The following is a 25,534-nucleotide window of genomic DNA, read 5'->3' on the forward strand; positions in this document are numbered from 1 at the left end:
TATTTTTTTAAATAAACAAACAATAAAGCCAAAATGTTGAGTCTAGTCATGCCGGTTACCTTGGTCGGTGTTAATTTTGTATTCTTTGATGGTGCAGGCCAGACTGAGCAGCTGGATCAACCAGCACTGGTTCTCAATCAGAGTGTTGATGTAGCCGCAAGCCAGGATCTGAAAACATGATCATATAAATCATCTTATATATTATATTATATCATTAATTAAATTGATTTCACATAACACATGGGCAGAGTTGAGGCGAGATAAGGCAGGCAAAAACATAGTGGTTTCCGAGCACTGCACAATTTGTGTATTTTGCTTCCATAACATGTCTTCTTTCAAACTAGTGTAAATAAAAGGTCCAAAATGTACATTAAGGGGTTTATTTGACTAAACCTTGTTTTTTGCGTCTGTATATTTCCTCTATACAACCATCTTTAACGGCCATTATCTCGATATTTGTTTATTTTCTGAGCTAAAAAAAATCTTAAATTCTAAAGGCACTTACATCAACTCAAATCCATAACAATTCTCCAAATTCTTCAAATCCAAACATATATACAATTTCATATAAGCTACCCACAGACAAAATGTTCTTCATGGTGATGACAAAGATGTTGTAGGCGATGAGGAAGTCCCAGTAGTGGAGGATCTTTTTGATTGGTTTGAGCAGCAGCTGACCGCCAAAGAGCAGGAAGTAGAAGCAGGCCACCAGGTATCCCATACAGAAGATACTGATGCGCGTGGTGCCCGTGAAGAAGATGATGGTGAGGACGAACCAGAACAGGTAGCTAAACATGATGACCTTCAGCATGTCCAGGTACGACCTAAGAGGACAAGAGCAAAACTTAACATTTTAACCTAAAGCTATTGCGTTACTTTTCCATATAAATGAATGTGGGTTGCATTCAAGCCTTCGCCAACTTGACACAGAGGACTTTATTGTTGTTTACCACATACTAAAAGTCAAAACTAAATTTCAGTTCATTCTGTTGCCGTGTGCATAATCCACTCATCAATCAAACTTAAGAGTATCACTAGTGTCAGGACACCGGTAAGAGTCAAGATCAATAAATGTGAAGCGTGGCTGAAACTCGACTCCTGTCACTCACTCAGCACAGGTGCACTACTGCTTGCTGCATCTGTCTAACATGCTAAAAGCATACGTATGGGATTATCTAGAGACCATTACAGGGGATGTCTGGAGTGAAAACATCAGGAAGCAACATGCATTAATGTGATGGAAAAACATTGGAACCACAACACAACAATGTCTGCGCTGTTTAGGAAGCAGCGCTGATGAAGTGGGCCTAGGGGTCGGACGGTGCGCTGATGGGGCCGGAATAGCTGAGTGAGTGTCCTTCTTCATCAGGGGCAGAGAAAATACCTTTTCCGTACTTGAAAGCTATTTATTGAGTTAGAGTACAGGGGCAAAAGCGTCTGAGTCGCGCAGTGACGGACAGAGTGTTTTTGTGGATTATGGATTTCTCTCTCTCTCTCTCCCCCACTAGGCCCGTATCTGTAATTTGATCCTGGAGGGAAACGATGGAATAAGTGCAGAGCTGCTTTGGCGTGGACAGACGGACTGCACGCTGCTCTCTTTGCTCTCTACGAGGGCTTGTTGATGGACACTAGAGTGCGTTAATAAAAGTATTGTCCACTCTGCGCATCAAAACAGCAAAACAGTGGAATGTGAAGAGCACATAATCGATGACTGCGGACAGGTCAGGATGCTCTCGCTGGCGTTTCTAACTCTCTCTCTCTTCCCCGGCCTCTAAAAACTCAAATCTTTTATGTGCAAAGTCAGTGTTCAGCTCCAGATTCAAACATCGGACGACGGCCAAAATTGTGAATTATGTATACAGTACAATGGGTGTTCAATAGCAGCTCACACTAAGCTACCGACATGAGCTATGGTCATCTGCTGGTTTTTTATTTCCTTTATTTATCCAGGATAAAGGGATTTGCTGAGGCAGTGTGTTCTTATTCAGCACCACTTCACTTTAGATTTCTACTGTTACACAGTTAGCGGCCAAGTACAACAACAGTTTTCTACTGAGTTGATTCATGAGCAGCTCGGCTGGAGAGGCATTTCACTCATGACACCTGCTTATCTACTTTTTTTTAAAGAGAAGGCATATTGTATACCTTTATGAAATATGTATACTATGAATTGCTTTTAAATGTGCTGCTGCTTGTATGGAACACATTTCAATTTGGACTTAATCGTATGCATCAGACATTGTTAAGCACCAATTAAGCCGGCTACTTCACTTCCTTTCCATTTCAGTGCCTTGTTGCTCTCCGTGTTAATGCCGCTTTAGTCCAGATACACTGGCGCCAAAACTGTTTTCAAGTGAATCTAACGCGAGATCTAATTTACGTCTTAAAATGCAAGCGAGAGATTTGTTGCCATATACCGAATTATCAACAATAATATAACATCCTAATATGAGTAAAATACTTGGGCCACTTCCTGCTGTAGTGTGAAAGTAGCTTGATGTGATTTTACACTGCTGCTTTATACCTGCAGTGGATGAAGTCGGGCACAGGGTTGTGGACACTGAAAGACGCTGCGTCCAGGTCTCTGCAGATCTCCACGTTGTCACCAGCCATTATGCGAACCGCCGCCTTGTTCTCATCATCAAAGACCTGCCTCTGCATAGACGCACACAGCAGCAACATAAAGTCATCTGAGAAAAAAGAGGAGAAGAGAGGAAAAATCTTATTCGTGGTAAAGAAACTGAAGCTTTTAACATATACAGTAGCTATGGACAGACTATACACATACTCAATATTATATATATATATTATATATATATTATATATATATGTGTGTGTGTGTGTGTGTGTGTGTGTGTGTGTGTGTGTGTGTGTGTGTGTGTGTGTGTGTGTGTGTGTGTGTGTGTGTGTGTGTGAATGAGAAATAAAGGTGGTACATCTCGAGAGCTACACAGACACACGTACAGATGAGGAACGTGGGTTTGGGTTCGGTGAGGAAATCTGGTACATAGAGCCACTTGACCACATTGGAGTCTGTAGTAGAGTTGGGAAACCTCCAGGGATAGTCTGAAATTAGAATATGAACCATTATCATTGGACATATAACATAAATACGTCAGATTTATTTACGGACACAGGAACAACTTTTATTAAATTTCATTATAAATTCAATACTGTGGCTTTGGGAGTATTCTGTTGGACAAAAGAAAAACTTTTTTACATTTTATACACTTGACTTCATGATTACTCAAGTGACTACAAAATTAAATGCTAAATTAATTGATAATAAAAAATAGACGCTTCTTGGCACCTCAAATCAAAGGCTGTCAATCACTCTCCTGTGAGCGTTTGGTTAATGTGAGAGAGTTGATCAAACCCACCTTTACAGGCTGCAGGCGGGATCCCGATGCAGATAAAGTACTGTAGAGTGAGCATGCAGGCCAGGAAGCAACAGTACTTGGGCCAGATCTCAGCGATGGCTTTCCTCCTGCGTTTGTACATGACGGCTATCAAGGCAAAGGCGTGCAGCATGGCGTAGAGGTCCATACGCTGCCCGATCACATTGACCACCAACAGTAGGCAAGTCTGAAGGAAAACACACCGTATACACATGAGATGAGTGAGCTTTTAGACAAATGATATACTTTTAACCCCTTTTCATTTGACTCTACCTCGAGCCCAAACTTGTAGAAGAAGTAGTTGATGAAGTATTTGATGAAGGCGATGATGCCGAAGTCCAAATGCTGCCGTGTGATGTCATGGAAGATGATCCTGGCAGCGGGCGGCGACAGTTTGTTCCTCAGTCTGAAATATTCCTGATGGCGGTAGATGGTCACCTCGAATGCTAAGATAGCCAGCATCAAGAGGTTGTTCTGCTCCCATGGTGACAGAGAAAATATTTGTATTTATTGACAGGATATTAAAAATATATGTTTTAATTAAAGTAAGACACCCCCAAAAAAAATTAACTGGGGTTTATGTTTGGCCTTGCACAGATTAAACAAACAAGCTATACTATGATAATATGGGTTTATAAGAGATGCTGGTGAGCATATTTTGTTACCCTTACAATGAGACATGCTTTAAACTAAGCTAAGCTAAGCTAAACAGCCAATATGAATGTGGTATTGGCCTTCTCTTTAACTCTGCAAAAAACTAATTTATTTGTGTTTATGATCATAATTTAATCAATTATCCTTCCGTAGCTGTGATAATGCCCTGTGTATGATGCAAACTTTTATTTGATGAGAGGCTCCACACTCACCCTGAGGTAGCCCAGCACGTCGTCGTCCTTCCTCAGGCCGACCCAGTGTGCTGGTTCCACTGGAGCCCGATACAGCAGAGAGTCTTTCATCTCAGTCATCACCTCCTCTGAGTAGCTCGGCTGTGCACACAAAACAAAGGCTTGTTGGCTCTGATGAAATGCATTTTTGCTTGAACCTTAACTATCACTTTAACTTTTGCCATGTGACATTCACCATACCAAATCATTTGCATCCGGATGAAGTCAAGTCAGATGTGTGGTGTTTGTGCATTACGCATGGACATATTGTGCAACGTATGTATGTTCTAATTATATTTACCATAGAGCAATTCTTGGAGTAGGACGGAGGGTTTATAGACTTCAGCTGGTACAACATTTTACACACGATGATGACACACGTCCACACAGTGCAAACACTGGAGGCAAGGCGCCGATACTGGCTGTAGGGCAGCGCAAAGGCCCAGGACGCCAGGAACACATAGTTGAACAAAGACACCTGCACAGGAGACAAGACAGGCGATGAGGGGAAGAAAGAAAAACTCATCACATAAATGTTTTGTCCACTGACTTTCTGCTTTCTTCTCCTCTTTATCCAACAACAACTATAACTACGTGAAGGTTTCTATGACTGTACAAGATTAAAAACAGATTTAGGAAACCACTATGAATATAAAATAATGAGAGGCAAATAAAATAATAAATAAAAACACACATAAAACCTGTGAACCATGAATAAAAGATCTTTACATGACATAAATATAAGCCTATAAAAATGAGTTTTAATATGAATCGAGAAAAATGCTTAATCCAGGCTACACCCTTGAGTAAGTGTTTAAAACACACAAATCACCGATTGCAAAAAATGTTTTTTGCCCATCCAGTTGCCATAACGTTTTAGCCAAACACACTCAGACAATTATTATCTGGCAGTTCTGAGGTGTAGAAGACACCTGGTTAATTTCAAAATCAGTTCAAATTGGCTCAGTGTTGCAAGAAATTAACCTATTTAATGCAGAGTCTAAGCAATAAAATAAACCAAAAACATTTGAGCATTGACTAATGTAAGTGTAGATAATTGTGATTATTAATATATATATATATAGTATATATACTGTATAATAGGTCTTCAACTCAGAATTGTATAAAATGTACTTGAACGACTTGGAAAATAGTGACAAAACGAGTAAATAAATGGCTTCAGCTTCCATCTACAACCTACTTTAAATCTTGAAAACCATGTCTGGTTTATATTTTGCCAATTGTAGCACACGGTACAACAATGTGAAAACACTCAAGCTCTTGATTTATTGGATAAACGCCACTTTGTCAGGGATTTCTGGCACAATGTTCTACTACTTGTAAGGTGCACGGAAAGGGAAAGCTCTCTTTAAGGGTCAAGCTCCAGCAACACCTCTCACCTCTCAGCCACTACATCTAGCATGTGCAGACTAAACAAGTAACAAGTAAAAATACTTCATTTTATACAGTATATGGATATCTACGGTATATGTTTTATGATGCGTTTGCATTTTTAGGAGTTTCACAAAATAGAAAGAACTGTGAATCTTATGTTTTTGTACTGGGTTTGTCTAAAGTCAATTTAATTTAATATTCATTTATCTGTTTTATAACACACATTAAAGAAGCATGATATTTCTCTCAGTATTGTGAATGCAAAAAACACTCAGGATTTGTTGGCCAGAAAATTAGCGGCAGGAACATCTGGAAGCCCTAAACGTTACCACATGTGCTGCCTGGGCTACTGTACAGCTGACCACACAAATCACACTCCTATCAGGCTCAGACACAATTCCTTAAGCGGACACGACGACTATGTTGTTGCCGATACTGCGTTTAGTCACGTCCATGTCTCGTATAATTAGAGCCTCTGCCTTTTTGGTACCTCGTTTACGGAGACCATGACGATGTAGCAGGACACAATCTTGATGATGTGGATCTCCAGCAGCCACCAGATGAACAGCTGCAGCTTGTGGAAATACTCCAGGAACTTGAGGAAGAGCACGGTCAGACGGTCCACCACCAGGTGCCATTTATTCTTCAGGTCTGAAGAAGAAGAAGAAGAAGAAGAAGAAGAAGAAGAAGAAGAAGAAGAAGAAGAAGAAGAAGAAGAAGAAGAAGAAGAAGAAGAAGAAGAAGAAGAAGAAGAAGAAGAAGAAGAAGAAGAAGAAGAAGAAGAAGAAGAAGAAGAAGAAGAAGAAGAAGAAGAAGAAGAAGAAGAAGAAGAAGAAGAAGAAGAAGAAGAAGAAGAAATGATTAGAACCAGATACATTTAAATGGAAAAAAAAATCACAAGAACTGAAGAGGTGTGAACAGAGAGTGTCTCAAAGATTTTAAACACAATTATTCCATGTTTGTCACTTAACTAACATGTCATCTGATGCATCAACTTCAGCTGCAACTGATAGAAGGATTCTTTTCTTTACACATACGGAATAGATCGGGTACTGTATTCAATGCTTGTCTTATGACATATAAAATACAGAAAGTTACAGGCACATACTAGTAAACTACTCTGCTCTTAAAAATGTATATTCTGAAACTGTAAAATGTTTTCCCAAGGGAGATGTACTATGAAAACATGAATTGAAATCTGTATTAACAAGGAAATTCCAAACTCTTGCTTTAATTACCCGAATGACGACATAGTATTGTTTTTTTTTAATGTTCGCACAAAGGATATTAAAACTCCAGCCCCAGTGTGGTTGTATGTTTTTACGTAAGCCATATTATCTCAGGCTTTTAATAGAGGCCTCATTGTTCTAATAGGAACCTCTGGGAGAGCCTATAGCTTGTATAGCTTGCACCTCATTATAAACACTGCAGGCTTGTGTTTTATCTATGTATATGAAATAACGTTTTAATTTAAGGCGACTGTGTAAATATGCTAATGGTGCAGCTTTAGCAGGTTTAGCGATATAATGGCTGAAAGTGAGCACTTGAGCTACGCGCTGTCAGAACAGAAAACTTTGGGTATATCTTACTAAACCCAGAAATCTGCAATACAACAGATTTTTACAACTTAGCTTGAGGGTGATTAACGAGTGGCTAGTGAGAGTGCAGACAAAAGATACTTGGGCAGCTCCTCTCAGAGAGCCTTGGCCTTTAAAGATTGTGTGTATACTGTATTTCTTCAGAGCAGACTGAAGAGCTTCAGGCTCAGAGGAGATGTGGGAGAAAAAAGGGTCCCTACACTCATGACTAAAAAATGTTCTGCTAGGCTACATAACAACACCCAGCAGTAAACATAGTGAGAAGGATAAACACATAGGCAGCAGTGTAGGAGGCTTTAGTACCCTTTGGAGGAAAACAATAGTTTGAACATTACGCACAAAAGCTCATGTGAGACGCTCAAGTTTTTATGCATCAGCCACACCGTCTCCAGATAACAGGAAGTGTTCACTAATCAACTTTCCATTGAAATGAATATGATGCAATTTTTCAATTCTGCATCTTTCTTAAAGTAGATCCATGTTTGTGACTTTTGGTGTTAATGAAGTGCAATCAAAATGTTCAAATTAAACCAACACCACTGATGGATAGATAAACTTCAACAACGCCCGGTTAAGTTGCAGTTCGTTGAGCTCATCAGTTAGACCAGTCTCGGTCTCATTCAGTCTGCTCATTCGAGTCTTTTATCAAACGGGAATGCCAAACATTTGCTTGCTCTACAGTAACTTCTCACATTCAGCTTTTCTGTTCATAATATCAATGGATATTTCTTGGGTTTTGAATAATTTTTAAGAGGTTAACTTTGGGTCTGAGTTTATGCAAAAACACAAACTGATAACATAACTAACAGTCAGTTGCAGCCTTTATAAGATCCACTGTGTGTTCAGTCCCTTGCTGTAGCCTACACTCGGTACCTGAGCTCTGTTCAGTGCTCGGCTCTGGCTCGGTCCGGCTCTCCTCCGTGCTGGACTGTCGCTGGTCGGACAAGTTCCCTGGTTTCTCATCGCCGCTGGGAACATCTGTATCATACATCACCACCACCAGGGTCTTGTCTTTCTCCTTCTCTCTCTCCTTCTCTGTTCTCCACTCCCCCTGTTCCTCCAGCTTCTCTTGAGGCTCCTGTTCTGTGGCCAGTGACGTGTCCACAGAGCTGGCGCTGAGTACGGTGAGGTCTGCCAGGCTGTCATCCTGGTGCACCAATCTGAAGATACATAAGAAGTTATTACACACAGAGACACATGTTGTACGCACACATACGTCTGCATTTCTATACTTATGAAGACCCTCAGTTGCCCTGTTTCCATCGAAATGTGAAGTGAATCTTTTGGAAGTTTGCAAAAAAGAAAAAGTGTATGCTGGATTATCTACACTACTTTGGTCTGAAAATGGCTCTATAGGCAACGTACCGTAACATGACTAATATAAAGTAGTAAAATATGTAGATGTTACACACAGGAAACCAAACAAACATGGAAATAGGTCTGGATGAATTGGTTTCATTTGGGCTAAAATGATTGTCCTTTCAATGACTTTAGTATTTTCCATGTTAACTGCTACCTGGAGATGCAGACATTATGCATACATTGTAATGCACACAGCGGCAGCGATAGCCATATGACATCATCGTCAGTGGAAACAGCTGATTAGTCACGTACGTAACGTATGTAAAATTTTAAGCTACGTCAGAACTTATTTATTTGACAAATGTGTTTCCATCTCCTATTTTGCACGTTAACTATTTTGCGCATGAGTCAAAAAACCACCTCAAGCGAGCGTCCATTTTTATTTTTATTTTATTTGCATTTCCATAACCCTTTCCCGATGCGATACTTCAAAATGCGCATAAAAGCAGGGTGATGGAAACCCAGCTAGTGACTCATGCATTTATTCACCCTCTTGATGTTATTTTTAGGGGGGCATGTTTGTTTCTTTTTCACAGGCAATTTCTGGATCTAGTAAGTACCAGTTGAAGAAAATATCACCACAAAGGCCCATTTAGTAGCTGCTCTGAACTTATTTTTTTTCTCTATTTCCTGAACTTTCAAAAGATTTATGGCTTTAAACGCCTTTAAATGTCTGACCCTGCCAGTACCAAGGCTTTAATAGAGACTCGGGAAAGACGATATGCAACAAAGTTCCCCAGATAGACCCTTGCGGTTCACGGTCGTTGTTTTAACCGCAAAGCCCATTCCTACATTAGAAAAATGTGACCTGCTCTTTTTATAATTCAGTCTTAAAAATACACATGCTGCCAATGAAGTTACCTTACTTTTACACTTCCTAGAAAGCAACAAGGATCTGATATCAACCCTAAACTTGAAAACCAGGTCATTAAAGACATCAGGGTCCTCATAAGTATGAAATTACGACACACACACACTCACACACATGGTTCAAGGTGATTCTCAAAATGCAATCCGATGCAAATGTTTGGATGGCAATCATGGGCTGTGTCCACTAACCAAACAGAAGTTAAATCAGGCATTGTCATCGATAAGCAATGCACATTCCTCGAGCATTCTTTTAAAGAGATCTTTTCGTTGTCTGAAGAATTTCAGTCTTGCAGCAGCAGATAAATGGTTGCAGCTGAACGGGAAGGCATTAACCCTTTTAAAATCTTCTCAGGCAATGGATCGAGGTCAAAGGTCAAGGTTTGGCTTGCATGAACATATCAAGGCAAAAGCATTTCTTCATCCAGTGGTCACACTTACTTGCTATCCTTGGTGGGAATTTTTTCTTTGATGCTGCTCAGAACAATAAGGTTACACAGAAGTCAACATGGAACAGTGAGTAGAGGAAAAACGCTGAAACTTTGACACGTGAAATCACTTAAAAAAAAAATATCCACGTAGATTCAGTTAAAATGCATGAAATGTAGCCCAAAAACAGAAGGCTCCTGTGGTTTGGGGCAGCAGTCGAGTTGTTTCAGGAAAAGTGGGTAATTTTCTGAGGTTCGGTGCAGAATAAAGGAGGGGGATTTGTGGATCATTGGCAAGATACTGGGTGCTTTCAGATTCAAACATGCCTGTTTGACAGTTTCAGAAACCATTGGAGAGAAGTAGAAAGGTTTTAGTGAGGAAAGAGCTGGGCTAGGTTTGGTTGGAAGGGTTAGAGATCCAGGAAAATGACAGGGAACCCAAGAAGAGAAGGTTACAGGCAAAACAATAATTTACTAAAAACCTTAAAAAGGAACATCATTCACCATTCATGTCAGTAAAAAAAAAAAAAATTGTGTTAAAAATATTTGAGAAGATCATCAAGTTGCAAAAACAGGGCAACAGGGAAAAGTCGTTGTTTGGGAGGGAAAATTAACATATTTGCAACAGGAAGAGGAAGTTGCGGCTCAGAGGTAATGGATGCCACAGAAAGCGAGCAGATAGTTACCCACCTATTCATGATCAGATAGACACGCCCATTGACTTTGGCGTGGCTGTGTGGAATGGAAGGAGAGATGGCAGCAGGTCACAGAGAGAAGCAGAGCAGAGAAGAGCAGGGCAGCAACGGAACAACACAACAGTACAATTTAAAGGTGCAGTGTGTAAAAGCAGAGTGTTAAGGTATCTTGTTACTTAAGATGGCATTATCCACCACTTCATCGAAATATAAAGTGATGAGGTGAAAATGTTTTTATTTTTTTATTTTATAGTACCTCTTCTTCGTCTTCCAAAACGTGCATTTCCGGCGGATACCCACTTTATATAAAAACGGGTATGGCTGTTAAGTGTGTCCGTTCTGTGCTACTGTAGAAACATTTTGGTGAAACAGGGTGCCCCGCTCCTTTTACTTTCAAGCAATTGTACACTAATTAAAACATACTTATGAATATCAAATGACCAAATCTGTTCTGAAAAATGCCAATTCCATTTACACACTGCACCTTCAACACGTCACAGCACAGATAGAGAAAATGTGAGTGGGAACACGCTTGACAACACACAGCAAAGCACACAATGAAAGATGGTTATGATTGGCATTGTGAAATATATGAAAAGCGATGAATGTATTATTGTTCATACATTTTCAGTGGAGTCAAGAGTTTACGAAGGCCCAGTTTGTGCCTCTGACTTATCATTACATCTTATTCACAGATGGAAGCAGCTCTTTTCATTCCTAAATTAGCAAATCTGCTTTTTTACTTGCTACTCGAGGTTTGTTGTATTTATTGCACCAATAAACCAAGATACATTTCCTTGTAATTGAATATTTACTTGGTAATAAACGTGGTACTGGATGTGTTGTGCACCTATTGTATTGAAGATGAAATAAAAGTTTGTTTAAAAAACGCTAACTGCTGCTTTAAAGGTATTTACAGGATTATAAAAAGGACTCTTACGAGCGTCTAGATGAGGAATATTCTCTCTGATTCAAGATAAAAACTTGTTTTCAAGTTGCAAATCTATTTCTTATTTCCTTGTTTAAAAACCGTTTGGGTTTTCCAAAGATCACTGCGAATTTAAGTCACAAAATAAAACATTTTAAGCTCTTTGACTCCAATGTAATCAAACCGTAACTGCATTGAACATCAGTTTGATTATTTTATGTGTGATTTTTCAAACGTTGGCAATTTTGTGAAATGTCTGTATCATAAAATGTTCTGGATTGATCTTGATTATGATATTGATCATACAATCCAGCTCTAGTAACTTTGTTTTATTATGTTATGCAGTGATTTAATGAAATAAAGGGAAAAGACCAAGAAAATCTATATTCATCTTTATGGATATATGGAGAAGTTAGCCTGCAGCACGAGTGCCTTCAGTTACAGACATAACCAAGCAATAACTGCATTCAGGACTGATGCTTATATTCAGCTATATGTTGTTAAAGAGCCCATTGAACAATATTATCCCTTCCACACCGTAGACATGACATTGGACATAGGGATCGATCGATAGAAAAGACAGGATTGTTAAACGAATATTGATTGGACTTTATAGATACACCAACTTGTCACCATTGGAGGAGAATTGTATTCCTACAAGTTCTCAGGATATTTACAACCAGGGTTAAAGACAAAACAACTGGAACACTACACCTGCCTGTGATGCCATCTTAATTCAGTTTAAAATCAAGCAAACAAAGCAAAAAAGCAAAGTTGGTTTGTAATTCTGCTGTACATAGTTATTGTAAAATAATAAAAATACATAAAGTTGCCATGATAGCTTGTGAAACAGAGCATGTCTCACCTGTAGATAGTGCTCTCCTCTTTGGCCACAACAGCCTGGAGGTCAGTGAGCTGCAGGAAGCGGTCGTGGAAGTAATGCATGTGGAGGATACACACCAGCAGGAAGGAGGTGGGGATGAATATCCTGGTGAAGAGCATGGAGAGAGAGAACTCCTCTAGGCCCAGGTCCTTCAAGCTGCACAGAGGGGAAAATAAACATGGTGATTGAAGTTACATCTACTTTTGAGGAAGTATACGATTATGAAAGATTGATGACAGAAGCGGACAAATAAAAAGTCTAGATTCATTGTTGAGTGGTAAAATGTAAAATAAGGGTTTCTGTTATGTGTTCTTATTATTGTAATATACTTTCAAACATAACTTAAACTGTGAGTCCATCATACAACAAATTGATCACAACCTAAAGCAAAAGCAACATTTTTAACAATGTCTAAATTAATATATTATGTGATAAAAAGAGCCTGAAGATAAATATTTGGTGATAAGGTTGTGTAAAATCTAAAATGATAAAGATCTTTCTCAGACACGTAGTTGCTGACCTCTCTTCGTCCATGCTCGTCAGGTTGGACCAGAAGCGTCTCGAGCTCTTGAACTGGTAGGTGTAGACCAGCGTGAGGACCAGCATGGTGTAAATCACCACCGATATCCAGAAATACTTCAGGAACCTTCGCCACCACTCAAAGTGAACCTAGACAAGAATAATGGTGTTGAATTTGAGTCAGGGGTTATGAATTCTCAGACATTTACAGCTTTAATGCATTAAATTAAACACGGTGTACAGAGGATATTTGGTTTCAGGGTGACTGCTCTGTTTTACTGTGGTAGCGGTATGAAAGAGTTGAGTATACACTGTGGACTGTGAGCCGGCTGTACACAAACTTTATGACACACTATAATATCAGCAACTTCTGTCTTGGGGAAATTGAATGTGGAAACTTAACAGTGACCTACTCGTACATTATTTTCCGAATAAACACAACTGATGACGGTACATTTTTAAATGCAACAAATTTGGTTTCAAAGGGCTTTATAAGCAAAACGTGTTTTCAAACTTTTAAGGTCTGAAGATTCGTGCAAATTAATGAGCAATCTACGGCAAAATATTCCACAGATATTAAATATGAATACCTGAATTTCATGTTTATTTTTTACTCTGTATTTCATGCATCACAACAGCCATATAAAAGTGGTCTTTAGGATTTCAGCCAACCCTGTGTGTGTGTGTGTGTGTGTGTGTGTGTGTGTGTGTGTGTGTGTGTGTGTGTGTGTGTGTGTGTGTGTGTGTGTCTCAACACATGAAAATTAAAAATACATAAAAAACTTTATGTGGCTCAAACATGAAAAAACATAGTCACTGGTGTGTTTTGATACCTGATAAACCGCCACACACGAGAGGAACATCATCATGTAGATGATCTTGTACATGACGATGGTTCCCTCGAAGCTGACAAAGAAGAACATTCCTCCACAGATGTAGATCCAGTATTTGACCAGCAGGGCCATCACCATGTTCCCCAGAACCTGCATGATGTCCTGCTCCCCTCCCTCCTCAGGCTCCTCTTCCTCTATAAAACACAGCAGCCAATCAGAACACTCACTCACGTTCCACTGGGCCGTCAGTCCAAAATACAGCAATGTAAAGCAAGTCACATGTTATAAATGACTCAATACAAAGAGCTGACAACCATTACAAATGAGTTGATAAAGATCGTGAAATGTGCTTAAAAGCTCCACAAAAAAACTCATAAGAGGACCATGGGTTCATATTATATGTCAGAGTAAAGCTCCATTGATCAAAAAACTATGAACATGGAAATATATGCACATTTTTAGAGTTATTAAAGTTATTTTTTAATGCACATTTTAACACGCCCCATCTGGCATTTACAAGCATAATAAAAGCATTTAATAGATCGTTCATAATACACTAGAATGTAGGTGTAAGCACATTTTAAAATGTTTGTTAATGTACAGTATTTGTCAAAGATTATTTCTTTTCCTATGAAGATATACTTTTATTACTGTGTTATTGTTCATTATCTGTTTATGCAGCAGGCTGCTCTCATAGGGACCCAGAGGATAAAGCGGCAGTTGATGAGAAATACATTAATAAAAACTTGCATATGCTTAACACTGCATAATAGTGTGCAATAAAACATATTAAATATTCATATACTGCTGATTATTTGTCAATCGGGGTGGGGGGGGGGGGGGGGTCACAGACAGATGTTTTATGTCAAAAATGGTGCTCAGTGGACACAACGTGAGTGTGGCTTTCAAAAAATAGTGATTCTATACATAAATTAATTAATTCTGAACATAATGTGAGGTGAACATGTTTAGAGTGACCAGTAGAGTATGAATGTATAGCTGCATTTGTTTGTAAGAAATCCTAAAAAGTCTTATCTGATCTCTATGAGTGGGGAATGTAGAAACCTTTGATCACCTGCAGAGCAACATTAGCAGTCTAAAATCAGCAGCAAGAATTCAGCATTCTCCAGTCATTGAAAATAATAATGAAATTAAGAGTATATGATGTGTTAAGTGCAAAGAAACTCTAATAAAGCTGCTGAAGGCTCTTAAATAAAGGCAATGTAGTTGGGAAGTATGCCAGTACATTCCGGCTAGTAGAATAAATACATTGTTTAACATAAATCGTCAGACCGTCCCATGCCTGTCATACAATAATCCTATTGTAATTCTAATAAAATAAGAGTTTACCCTTCTTCTTCTGATCCTCCACATGAACGTCGGACAGACCAGCGCTGTCCTCCTTCTGTTTCTCCAGTCTCTCTGTGAGCGTCTGTCTGAGCAGCAGCCAAAAGCTCAGCAGACACAGGACCTACACACAATAAATACAATGTTTAGGTAAACAAATGAGCGAATCAATCATTTGTATTTACTTTAACTCACCAAGGGAAAAGCTATACGTAAAGAGAAGACATAAATCCGAATTGTGTTTCTTAAATTAAATTTGATTATATAAACTGTCAGGCATTCTTCTGGCACTTTAAATAAACGTTTAACTACATTTGACCCAGGTGTGAAAAATAATCAACACAACCACTGTTTACTAAAACAGTAACGTGAGGGATTATGCAGGTCTGTAGTTACCTACTGACGAGTAAAAGATTCAAACGTTAAAGACTTTGAGGTTTTCCAAAACACGTCACAACACTACAAACCTGAACATTTGTTTCATTGTATTTACGGCAATGCAGACAGATTCAAATATTCTGGGAAGAGTAATAATCGAGAAGCTTATGTCATAACAAACTTTACTGAAGCTTTTTCTGTTTCTTCAGAGAAACTTAAGTATAGAAAAAATGAATAGGCACTTAGACCTTAGCTTGCTTAACGGCAAAACATGGTTTGTAATGTTATGGAAAAAGGTTCACAGGCCAAAGCACAACTCAATGAATAAGGCATATGTCGCCAAGCCTTTCATACGAAAGAATAACTTACCTATTAAAGAATAAACAGCATGTCTTTGAGGATATATGAAGGCCTTTTATGACTTATAGTAAGGATTTACATCTAACAGAGGATCAAGAAAATGACTAATTCCTTTTAAATACTGGCTATATTTTGATAAGTAAATTATTTTACTCTCAAACCTTGGATGAGAGCGAGTGGAACGGGTTGTTCTTCTTGATAAAGAGCCCCGAGATGCCCGACATGTTCTCAAAACTCCAAATGTACTGCAGGACTATGAGCAGGTTGCCGTAGGCGACCATGAAGGGTGAGGACAGCATGGCGTAGCGCCTCCGGTCCCTCACCATCCACAGAGCACACGACCAGATGAGGAAGACAAACGTCAGCCAGCTGACGTACGTGATACTCCACGCCTGGAGGGAGCACCAAGGACACAGCATGGATTCAAATATTAAAACTTTCACTGAGATAAAAGTGTTAACAAAGGTTAGTCGATCTCCATGGGTGTGTTGTGCTCAGTAAATATCTGTATGTGAATGGAAAGAGGGGAATTTGTCATCTCAAACAAAGCTGATTGTGCCATTTAAAAAAATACCAGAGTTACGGAATCTCAATTTAAGTCAAACTACTAGTTTTTTTTGGTTCTTTTATGTATCTCTTTATGTGGTGTATTTTTGAATAATTGTAGGGAACCCAACATGCAAAGCCCATTGAGGGTTATCTGGGTTTCCTTTGCATGTGCTTTTGTTACTTAATGTCTCTTAAACTTTTCCTTGTTATTGTTTTTTTATTAACTTAATAAATAAAACCAGAATCAATGTTTTGAACAATGATTCATCCAGGAATGTTTAAACTATGAACAGATGCTATTTCATTAGAAATATCCAATCACACATGCAACAATAGAAGCTGCCCGGTTCAACAACAGTTTCCTCCCCTTGGTCTACCAGCGCTGGACCAGAGAGAGGTCTGGTGCCTTGCTTAAGGGTATTTTAATCAGAATTTATCAAGAAGGCGAGAGTGACTAAGATAAACTAATCACACCATCATGTTTTCCAGCAGGTCTGTGGGGTTAAACCTGTTGTAATGCTGCGTTCACATCACATCAAATTAATCTGTTAATATAAACCGCAGGTTATAAAACAATCATATCAAAGGTTTATTTATCAATTTTAAAGTCACGACAACAAATAAAAGTGAATTTGATTGTTTTCCTTTGCAGCATCCAAATACATGACACAGCTGGCAGCATACACCAGCTGCTATCACTATGTGAGTCTTATATCTGCAGCTGCATTATATTATTATATTATTGCAACTCTGCATTCCTCACCATCATTGCTATAAGGGCACAGATATAGCTCTGTTTCATGATGAAGTTGAAGATTTTGACCATGGCACTGAGTCCTTTTTTCTTCATCTCATCGTCTCCTTCCTCGGATTTCTCCTCTCCTCCGTCCGACACACAGTCCTCCGGAGGCAAACTCACTTCGTACACACACTCTTCCTTCTTCTCTGGTTGGACACAGGAACACAACTCGATGTTACAAAATAGTTACAGCACCCTGTGGTCTTCTTAAGTGAAGTGAGTTAGTGTTGAGCGTCCATAATGTCGGGGAAATGTTTTGATCCAAAGCACAAGCTCTTAGATTTCCCATAATTCAACTGTAATAAATAAAAGCGATAGTATTTTCGTTAGCTCCGCACTGTTACCTACAGCTTTTTTTCCTGCACAGTCTTGCCCGTTGTGCATTCATTTTATAGCACATCAGTACATACAGAGTACATTTTTTAAAATTCTTTATACTTATGAATCGTATTCTTTAGAGCTTAAAACTATACTGCGTAACTTCTGTCGCCCCAATTAGGAATTCCGAGTAATCTAAACAACACTGTCGGCACATCTATATGAGGTAAGCCTTCAGTGATCGCACACAGATTTAGTTCCCTCTGCTGTACATCCAGTTTTTTTCTTAGCAGTAGAATCAACGACTGAAACATTTCTTGTTATTGAGTTCTATGTGTTCAAGGAAATTCAGAGGAAAGATGCAGATGGTGTAGGGTGAAGATCTCACCTATACCGTCACCGGGCTGGTCAATCTTATACTGCGGGGTGGAATATAAGTCCAGACAGACCGGTCCATTCTCAGTCGTGACAAAGTCAAAGGATGTCCCGTTTGAGGTGGGCAAGGCCTGCAGAACATCAACATAAATTGGTAAGAACAGATTTGTTACAGGATCACAGGATTGAACAATATTCTACCCCACAAAGAAAAACTGGAGTAACTATTTTTAGTTGTCTAAATGATTTACAAGCTGGATATTTGACTTTTTCATCCAAAAAATGTGATTGTATGTGTGTATTTGTATTTAGTTTTTGTTAGTTTGTTGGCCACTTAGTTACCACACTTTGACTTTGTAGGGGAGAAGAGGGAGTTTTTTCTATTTTTCACACTGCACACATTCTTTAATTTGTCCCAGCACACCTGGCTTATAAACCAAAGCGAACAAGCGTTCATAAACAATATAATTTAGTTAGTTTAATATTAAAATAAAATTTGTGGAAATATGGAGAATGCAAGCTACATACACAAAAGTTGTTTTTATAAGAGGACGACAACATTTAGATTCATCAAATAGTGCATTTTAACAGACAGAATTTGGCAAAAATGTCAGACTAACTTTATATCCAAATGAATGTCATATACCATATAGTATTCACTAGATACATTTACATAATGTATTGATTTTATGCGTGTGGGAACATTTCCCACTATAAAAGGACAAACAACTTTTGTAGATCACCAACATCTTCAATGTTTCCAATTCAGAGGCACTTGAGCTTGAAAACTGGAGCACCTGTTGGCTCACAGACAGGCTGGGTTAACTTGAGTCAAATTCAAACTTTTTAATCACAGGATAAGCATAACTCTAGTCAGCAGTGTGAAAAGCAGAGATTTGCAGAGATTCCTTTTCTTGCAGCAAGGCTGAGGGGGGACAAAGGGGGAGAATAAAAAATGCACAGATTTCATCCAGAGCGACCCCCCACCTCTGTAGTACTGATGCCGTCCTGCGTGGAGAGGAGCTAGGAGGAGAGAAAAGAGCATACAGGGCAAGGTGTGTTATCGACGGGCCTCCTGGTTCTTTATAGTCGCTGATAAGCAGGAACCAAGTCCAGCAGAGCTACTCTGAGAAATCGAGCCCCATCACTCATCTGAGTCTGCACACCCTAAAAGCTTTTAAACCTCGGGAGGTGGCCGAGGGTGGAAACAGAGTACGGACCTTGATGTGGGAACAAGGTCAGAACGTAGTGTGTGTGTGTGTGTGTGTGTGTGTGTGTGTGTGTGTGTGTGTGTGTGTGTGTGTGTGTGTGTGTGTGTGTGTGTGTGTGTTTCCAGCTGAAATCTTTCCAGGGATAAGTCTATTACGAAGGCGAAAGCTTGGGTAAAACAATCTACAAATACAGCTTCGGTTTACACTTTAACAAAAGAGTTGGTTTCCTGTTTATCTGTAGGCTAACATTGTTGAGGTAAAATATTACAGTTCAATGGTTATTTATTATGGTTAAAAAGCAAAACTGAAAACACACTGCTGCATCCATTATAGGAATTCAACAAGGAAATGTGTTATTTGGATTTTCAGCAGCCAAGCTTGTTGAAAGAAGTTAAACACTTCAGCCGGTGAAAAAAAAAATTCTAAACAAATATTTTCCAGGCTGCTTATATTGTCCATATTTTCCCCTACCCCCTTGTCTTGGAAAAATTGTAACCGGATCCCATATGCGTGTTATGCAACAGTTTGTTAACCAAAGGATGAACTCCCTCTTTATAACATCTCCAATAATCAATACTTGTGTGTATTAACCCTGACATACGTTTTTTTCATCGGTGCCCTGGCGTGATTCCCACCACAGCTGCCTCTTCCTGTTGGCACAGTTATTGGTTCCAACCAGATCTTCCTCCTCACACATGTCACCGTCTTTGTCCTCCTGGAAAAACAAAGATAAGACCAGTTTGTGTGAGATGATATCTTCACCGCTGGACTAAAGGTCAGTCCAGTATTTTGTGCAACTGAGATGATACTCGGACCGTATTGTTTTGTACATTGTTTTTCAGTGTAGGAGTATCTGTGGGGAGTGGAGGGGCGAGGTAACCCTTTGAAAGAGGAAATGATGTAGTTTTATGGTAAAATATCAGCATTTCTTTCCATCTATTATCCGTCTTTTACTCCCAACAAACAACAGTCACATTGTTGGTGTTCAGATGACGAGTCAATTATAATAAAAAATAAAAAAGTTAATAAATGTTTTCATACAAAAGACTGCACGATCAATATATCTACTTAACAAATGCTTTATAACTGTGAAACAATGCATTTTGCATTTCTTTGCTCTTTGCACAGAGAGGATGAACTGCAAATCAAGCATTAAATCCACTGAGAAACTGTAACAGATTATTGGCGAAATGAAGTCCATCACAATCTGGCATCTCCACCAGTGAACAGACCTGTAAGCTGCTGATATAAGTCGTATTGTTTTATTATTAGCGTCCTCTAAAGTATAGGTGAAGACACAGACACAGACACACACACACACACACACACACACACACACACACACACACACACACACCCTTCTATAGAGAGATCAATAATGCATATTGTCCTGCAGGTTTAAAGGGGAGTATTGACCCCTCTATAAAAACACTGATCTATAACTCCATTACAGGACAGAGGAGCTGAGCCTGGAGCTCCGAGGTGAAGCTGGATTCAGGAGCCTGACTCTTCTCCGGGACGTTAAAGTCCATCACTTCCTACATTGTGCAACATTTTATTGAATTGCAGTTTCCCTTAAGAAATAGGAGTTGATTTTGTGTAAAATAAAGATGTGGTCTAAAGTCTAACAACTTGGGAAATCAGTTATGAGATAAAGGGTCTTTTTGGGCATCTGTTCAGCACAAAATAAGAAACATTCATCACATCATCATTGGTGTATAATCGTGCAGATTGTTTTGATAAATCTGCTTTGGATATTTTTGCTGCCAACCTAAAACAATGGAGGTAGTGAATGGAAATTAATTTCCATTAAAATTACATTTACATTTTTGTTTTACAGTTAAGTGCTTTTTCAATTGCTCTGGATAATCCACAAAACACAGACTTTGAAATAAAAAAGAAAAGAGATTTTGTGCAACAAAAAAAAATGGAGAATTTTCAAAGACACTGACTTGATTTGTTTTTTTAAATCTTGCTGAAGTCTCATATTAACTTCAGATAAACGGTGGAATGTATTTTGGCTTAAAATGAGGACTTAAAGTTATTACATTGTTTGTTCAGAAATGTTATTACATTAGAGACAAGTGACTAAATTATCAGCTTTTATTACATTAAAAACTGATATCTTATTACGTTATTTGGCAGCGCTTTTTTACCCCTATATAGCCCTGTAACACTGGAACACGGAGGTCTCATCCTTCATGCTTTGTCAAAATTAGCCCAACAGAGTCTCAGATATCAACTGAGCTGCGGCGGACGGACGAGCCCAGCCAGCGATCCATCGTCCTGGAATCTTCCATCGATACAGTTTCTCTGATCACGAGGTCACCTGGCCGCCCGTTTAATCCAATCTGCTTCTATTTCGGTTCACTGTCTGGAACGCACTGAGGTCCCGTATGGAGGAGTCATGTGCCCAATTCAACTGAACATCTTTAACACCAGCTGACCTGCTCCCATCCACCACAGTTTTTTACATTATCTGCTAGTACAGTTTTCTTGAGAGCAGGAGATTTTTCAACATTGTTAACTGTAGTTAAATCACACACTGTTTGTGAGAAGAGAGACAGGGTTATTTTATCTGGAGGTGATCGTCTGAGTTCATTATCTGCAATTTAAATGTGCCGTTTAACTTCAGGGTAATTATGGAAAGTTGAGAAAAATATTTCTGCTGTCTGGTCACATAATTGCTTTGCTGCATCTTTCCAGAAAACCCTGAGCGTGACATCCAGAAAGCAGGTGTGAACATTTAGCTACAAGAGTTAAAGAAAATAATAGAGAAAACTGAATAACAAAACATGTTGAATTACTTAAATTCAGACTATTGCCTCCTTTTAATATTTCCCACTATATGATTGATGAAAATGACTGTAGAATAAAGTACCATTGCTCTGGTGATTTTCTCTTTCAAACTCCTGAAAACACATCTAACTTTGGCCACATAGTTAACAAATCAACACATAATTTCAATTAAGTACAGTACATAACAAATAATCAGGTTTTAGGTTATGTTTCCCTTTTAACTTTAAATGAAGCTCTTTTTCCAATTTTTGGAAATATTCAATTCAGTATTCAAATCAGTCATGTTAACCTCATATAATGAACCTGTGTGTCTGTATTTAACAGTAGATACCTCAATACTGTGAACTAGAAAAGGCCTGCACTGTCTGTGTGCTGTCCTCACCGTCAGCTGGTCGATGGGTTCCTGCAGCCAGAGGCGGATGAGCGTGGCCAGGGTGTAGTAGAGGAGCAGCAGCATGATGGGACTGACAAAGTGGAACCACTTACGCTCCGGGTGCACTATGAGCTTCCATGTGTAGGAGCAGTTGCTCTGGACGATGGGGGAGATGCCAAATACACTGCAGACACAGACAGACACGGAAATGAGGACAGGAAACAGGTACTTTAGCACAGATTTGAGTGGCAAAATCAGGAACTTTCAGTATAAATTAACACAAGACAAAATTGTCTATAGATAGACATGTTGACCACGAACAAAGATTTAAATTTTGATTACATACAGGTCAACATAAACAGTCATTCTAGCATAGGTCTGTGTGATTAAGTATATCATTAGTTTTGCAGAAAGTGAATTGTCAATTTTTGGGATAATTTATCAATTATTTAGGCCCTGTTCTCATGGTGAAAACGTGACAGTTTTCCCGTTTTTGGTTTTAAAAAAAACCCCGTTCAGACACAATTTATCTGACATCTTCACTCGTACACATGTTTTCAAAGGAAACGGGACGAAATCGCTGTAGTAAGCATGCCAGGCCAGCAGTTGGCGGTACAAGGTAGTAGTAGATAGCTTTTCCGGTACAATTTGATACATAAAACCTTACTGTAACCGAAAATTAATGCCACTAACGTTCATAAAGCGGTTGGTGTAAGCTTGGGGTTACAAGTATTGTAAATGACAAGCTTTCTGTCCTCTTTTTTCACCGCATTGAACTCGTGAAAACAGAAGACATGCTGGTAGTGAAAGGGCTTTGTGAGTGGCTACTTTCCTGTTTGGCGTACTTCCAAATAAAAGTCAACTCACGTTTGTCCGGTGAAATGCTATTAATGTTTAGCCAGTGAAATACTTTTACTGTGAAGCCGTAGCCTTAATGCTCCTTTTGTTGAACAGTAACTTAACCGCTGCGAACTATGGATAGTGTTTTTTAATGTAGAGAGTGCCGTGTCCCTGGCATATAGAAGCTACACACGTTGGGTGCATGGTATCAATAACTTACTAATAGACTAGACTAAATTGGCGAGTGTTATATTTGAGCCCTGCACGACACTCTCCGCTGATCACAGTGATGGTGCCGCGGAGACATCGTGCATGTTATGTTGTCTTTATAACTCGCGTGTGGGTATTTTGACAGCAAATGTTATAGACTATGCATACGTGAAGTGGAGCCGTGACGTCAGCGTTATCAGGGAAAATGGTTTCGGTGTTTACAAGAAACCAAAACCGTTGTGTTTTCCAAAAAATCCTCCCTGGGAGTAGATCTCAAAAACTTGCGGTTTCATGCTTGCGTTTGCTGTTTTCATGTACATGATATAGTGCAAGCGCGGGAATTTTTCCGCGTTTGCACCGTTTCGTGTTGCCGTGAGAACAGGGCCTTAGTTTGATTCTTAAATGTAAGGACATGCTGCTTTTCTTTGTCGTATGTTTTTGTAAATTGAATGGTTTCGAGGGTTTTAGACTATTGGTTCGACAAAACGAGACATTTGGAGACGTTAAATGTCTGTTTTACAGGCCAAACGATTACTAGATGAATCAAGTCTACAAGTTTGCAGAATAATCAATTGTGAAAATAATTGTTACGTGCAACCCTACACTATTTGTCTCCTCCTACAGTCTCTTTCTCAATTCTAACCGATGAAGCTGCTTTGGATTGAATACCTTATATAAAATACAACCTTCTTTCTTTTGAATCCGTCCTTGAAGGCAAGTTTACAAATCAACCTCAGCTCTTTGAAAATTGATTGGCCTCCTCGAATAACGTCACTGTTATGCTGTTAAATCTTTCGCAAACTGGCCTGGAGTCGTCAATCAGTGGGTTCGACTGTGCTCATTGAGATAAGTGTATAGTTCAATTTATTACCTTCTATTCAGAGTGGGAGGCCTTGGATCTCCATCTGTAAAACTAATTATTGACTCCATAAACAAAGTCAGGATAGATGAGTTGACCTAAATGTTACATAAGACTGTATGTACTGCAGTAATGTTGGTTTTACTAGGTTGCCTGAATACAGTACATCAGTGGTTCCTAGTGAGGGGGTCGGGACCCCTCAAATGGATGGATGGATGGATGGATGGATGGAAGGATGGATGGATGGATGGATGGATGGAGATGAGGGTTCGTTCAATTTTGCTAATTGCTTAGGGTTTTTATAATTTTTCCTGAAAATTGTGCTGAAAAGTAAAAAAAAAAAAAAATGTATTGTTTAGTGAATAATATTGGCTGTGATGTTCTTAACAGGTGTTATATTGTCAGGATCAAGCTACCTCAAAAAGAAAAATACTCTGGAAAGCAACTTAATAAGAGTAGAAAGACAAGTTGCATCAATAACAACAATCTTACATCTTACAGTTGACCTGCCCTCTTGTAAACAGTTCAAGAAAAATGTTAGTCTCTGGCGTTGAGAGTGACGTCCTACTAGATGACATTCCTGCAAAGAAAGTCACCTTCTATACGCCCTTCTAACTTGGAATCTGGAAAATGCATTGAGACTCAGAATCTGTTTTGTAGGACAAAGGATGCCGCATATGATTCACTCCATTTCCTCTAAGCAGAATATAATGAAGGTCTTCTGCTCGACAGGAACTGCCGCTGACGTAGCCCTGTGACAACCACACAGATTTAGATGCCTCCCGAGTATTTCCTTTCAATGCCATGTGGAGGAGTAAACACCCCCCTTTGACCTCGTCACACACTTCCTGAATGGTGTCTTGTTGCAGCTGGGGAAGGCCCGCCGCTGGTCACATGACTGGGGACTTCCATTGTAAGGAAGGGGAGGCAGGAAGTGGAGTGGAAGCCAGAGCTCTCAACGGTCTCACTCGACACCCGGCCGACAGCAAGGCCAAAGTCACTGTCAACAAGCACAATTAGGGGCAGGCACTGAAGGTGGCCTATTGTCCAATGAGGGGGCTAAACATACTGTATTTACAAGATTTTCCCTATGACCCATTGCAAGGTTATCGTGAAAGGTTAGATTTAAGAGGAGAACGTGTGACTTCTATCATCACATTGGGCCTCAGTTTTCACACCGCCGCGGACAGAAATACCACAATGCTCTGGAAAGTCAACATGAACCCATGTGGGGACGGAAGAATGATGAAATAGTGGAGCTATCATGTAAAGAGCTTTCAAAGAAGATCAGAGCCACGGTACCAACTACTCTCCAAATTTAGGACG

The 25,534-nt window shown here is 39.3% G+C and overlaps 1 protein-coding gene across 2 annotated transcripts in view; it reads right to left on the reverse strand.

Annotated features, from left to right (window-relative positions):
- piezo2b (piezo-type mechanosensitive ion channel component 2b) overlaps positions 1-25,534 on the reverse strand; it is an 84,830-nt gene that overhangs the window by 25,259 nt on the left and 34,037 nt on the right. For both annotated transcript variants that reach the window (XM_080034234.1, XM_080034233.1), the window contains exons 8-26: positions 22,309-22,483; positions 19,729-19,842; positions 17,930-18,047; positions 17,188-17,369; positions 16,037-16,267; positions 15,141-15,261; positions 13,791-13,984; positions 12,959-13,107; positions 12,421-12,594; positions 8,149-8,435; positions 6,168-6,328; positions 4,584-4,760; positions 4,265-4,384; positions 3,672-3,872; positions 3,381-3,585; positions 2,965-3,066; positions 2,525-2,690; positions 581-824; positions 60-168 (exon numbers count right to left, since the gene is read on the reverse strand). In XM_080034234.1, coding sequence (XP_079890360.1) covers positions 60-168; positions 581-824; positions 2,525-2,690; positions 2,965-3,066; positions 3,381-3,585; positions 3,672-3,872; positions 4,265-4,384; positions 4,584-4,760; positions 6,168-6,328; positions 8,149-8,435; positions 12,421-12,594; positions 12,959-13,107; positions 13,791-13,984; positions 15,141-15,261; positions 16,037-16,267; positions 17,188-17,369; positions 17,930-18,047; positions 19,729-19,842; positions 22,309-22,483 — 3,230 coding nt within the window. The remainder of the gene's footprint in view (positions 1-59; positions 169-580; positions 825-2,524; positions 2,691-2,964; positions 3,067-3,380; positions 3,586-3,671; positions 3,873-4,264; positions 4,385-4,583; positions 4,761-6,167; positions 6,329-8,148; positions 8,436-12,420; positions 12,595-12,958; positions 13,108-13,790; positions 13,985-15,140; positions 15,262-16,036; positions 16,268-17,187; positions 17,370-17,929; positions 18,048-19,728; positions 19,843-22,308; positions 22,484-25,534) is intronic.

The sequence above is a fragment of the Ammodytes marinus genome (genome assembly GCF_949987685.1).
Source record: "Ammodytes marinus genome assembly, chromosome: 9".
Lineage (NCBI taxonomy): Eukaryota > Metazoa > Chordata > Actinopteri > Uranoscopiformes > Ammodytidae > Ammodytes > Ammodytes marinus.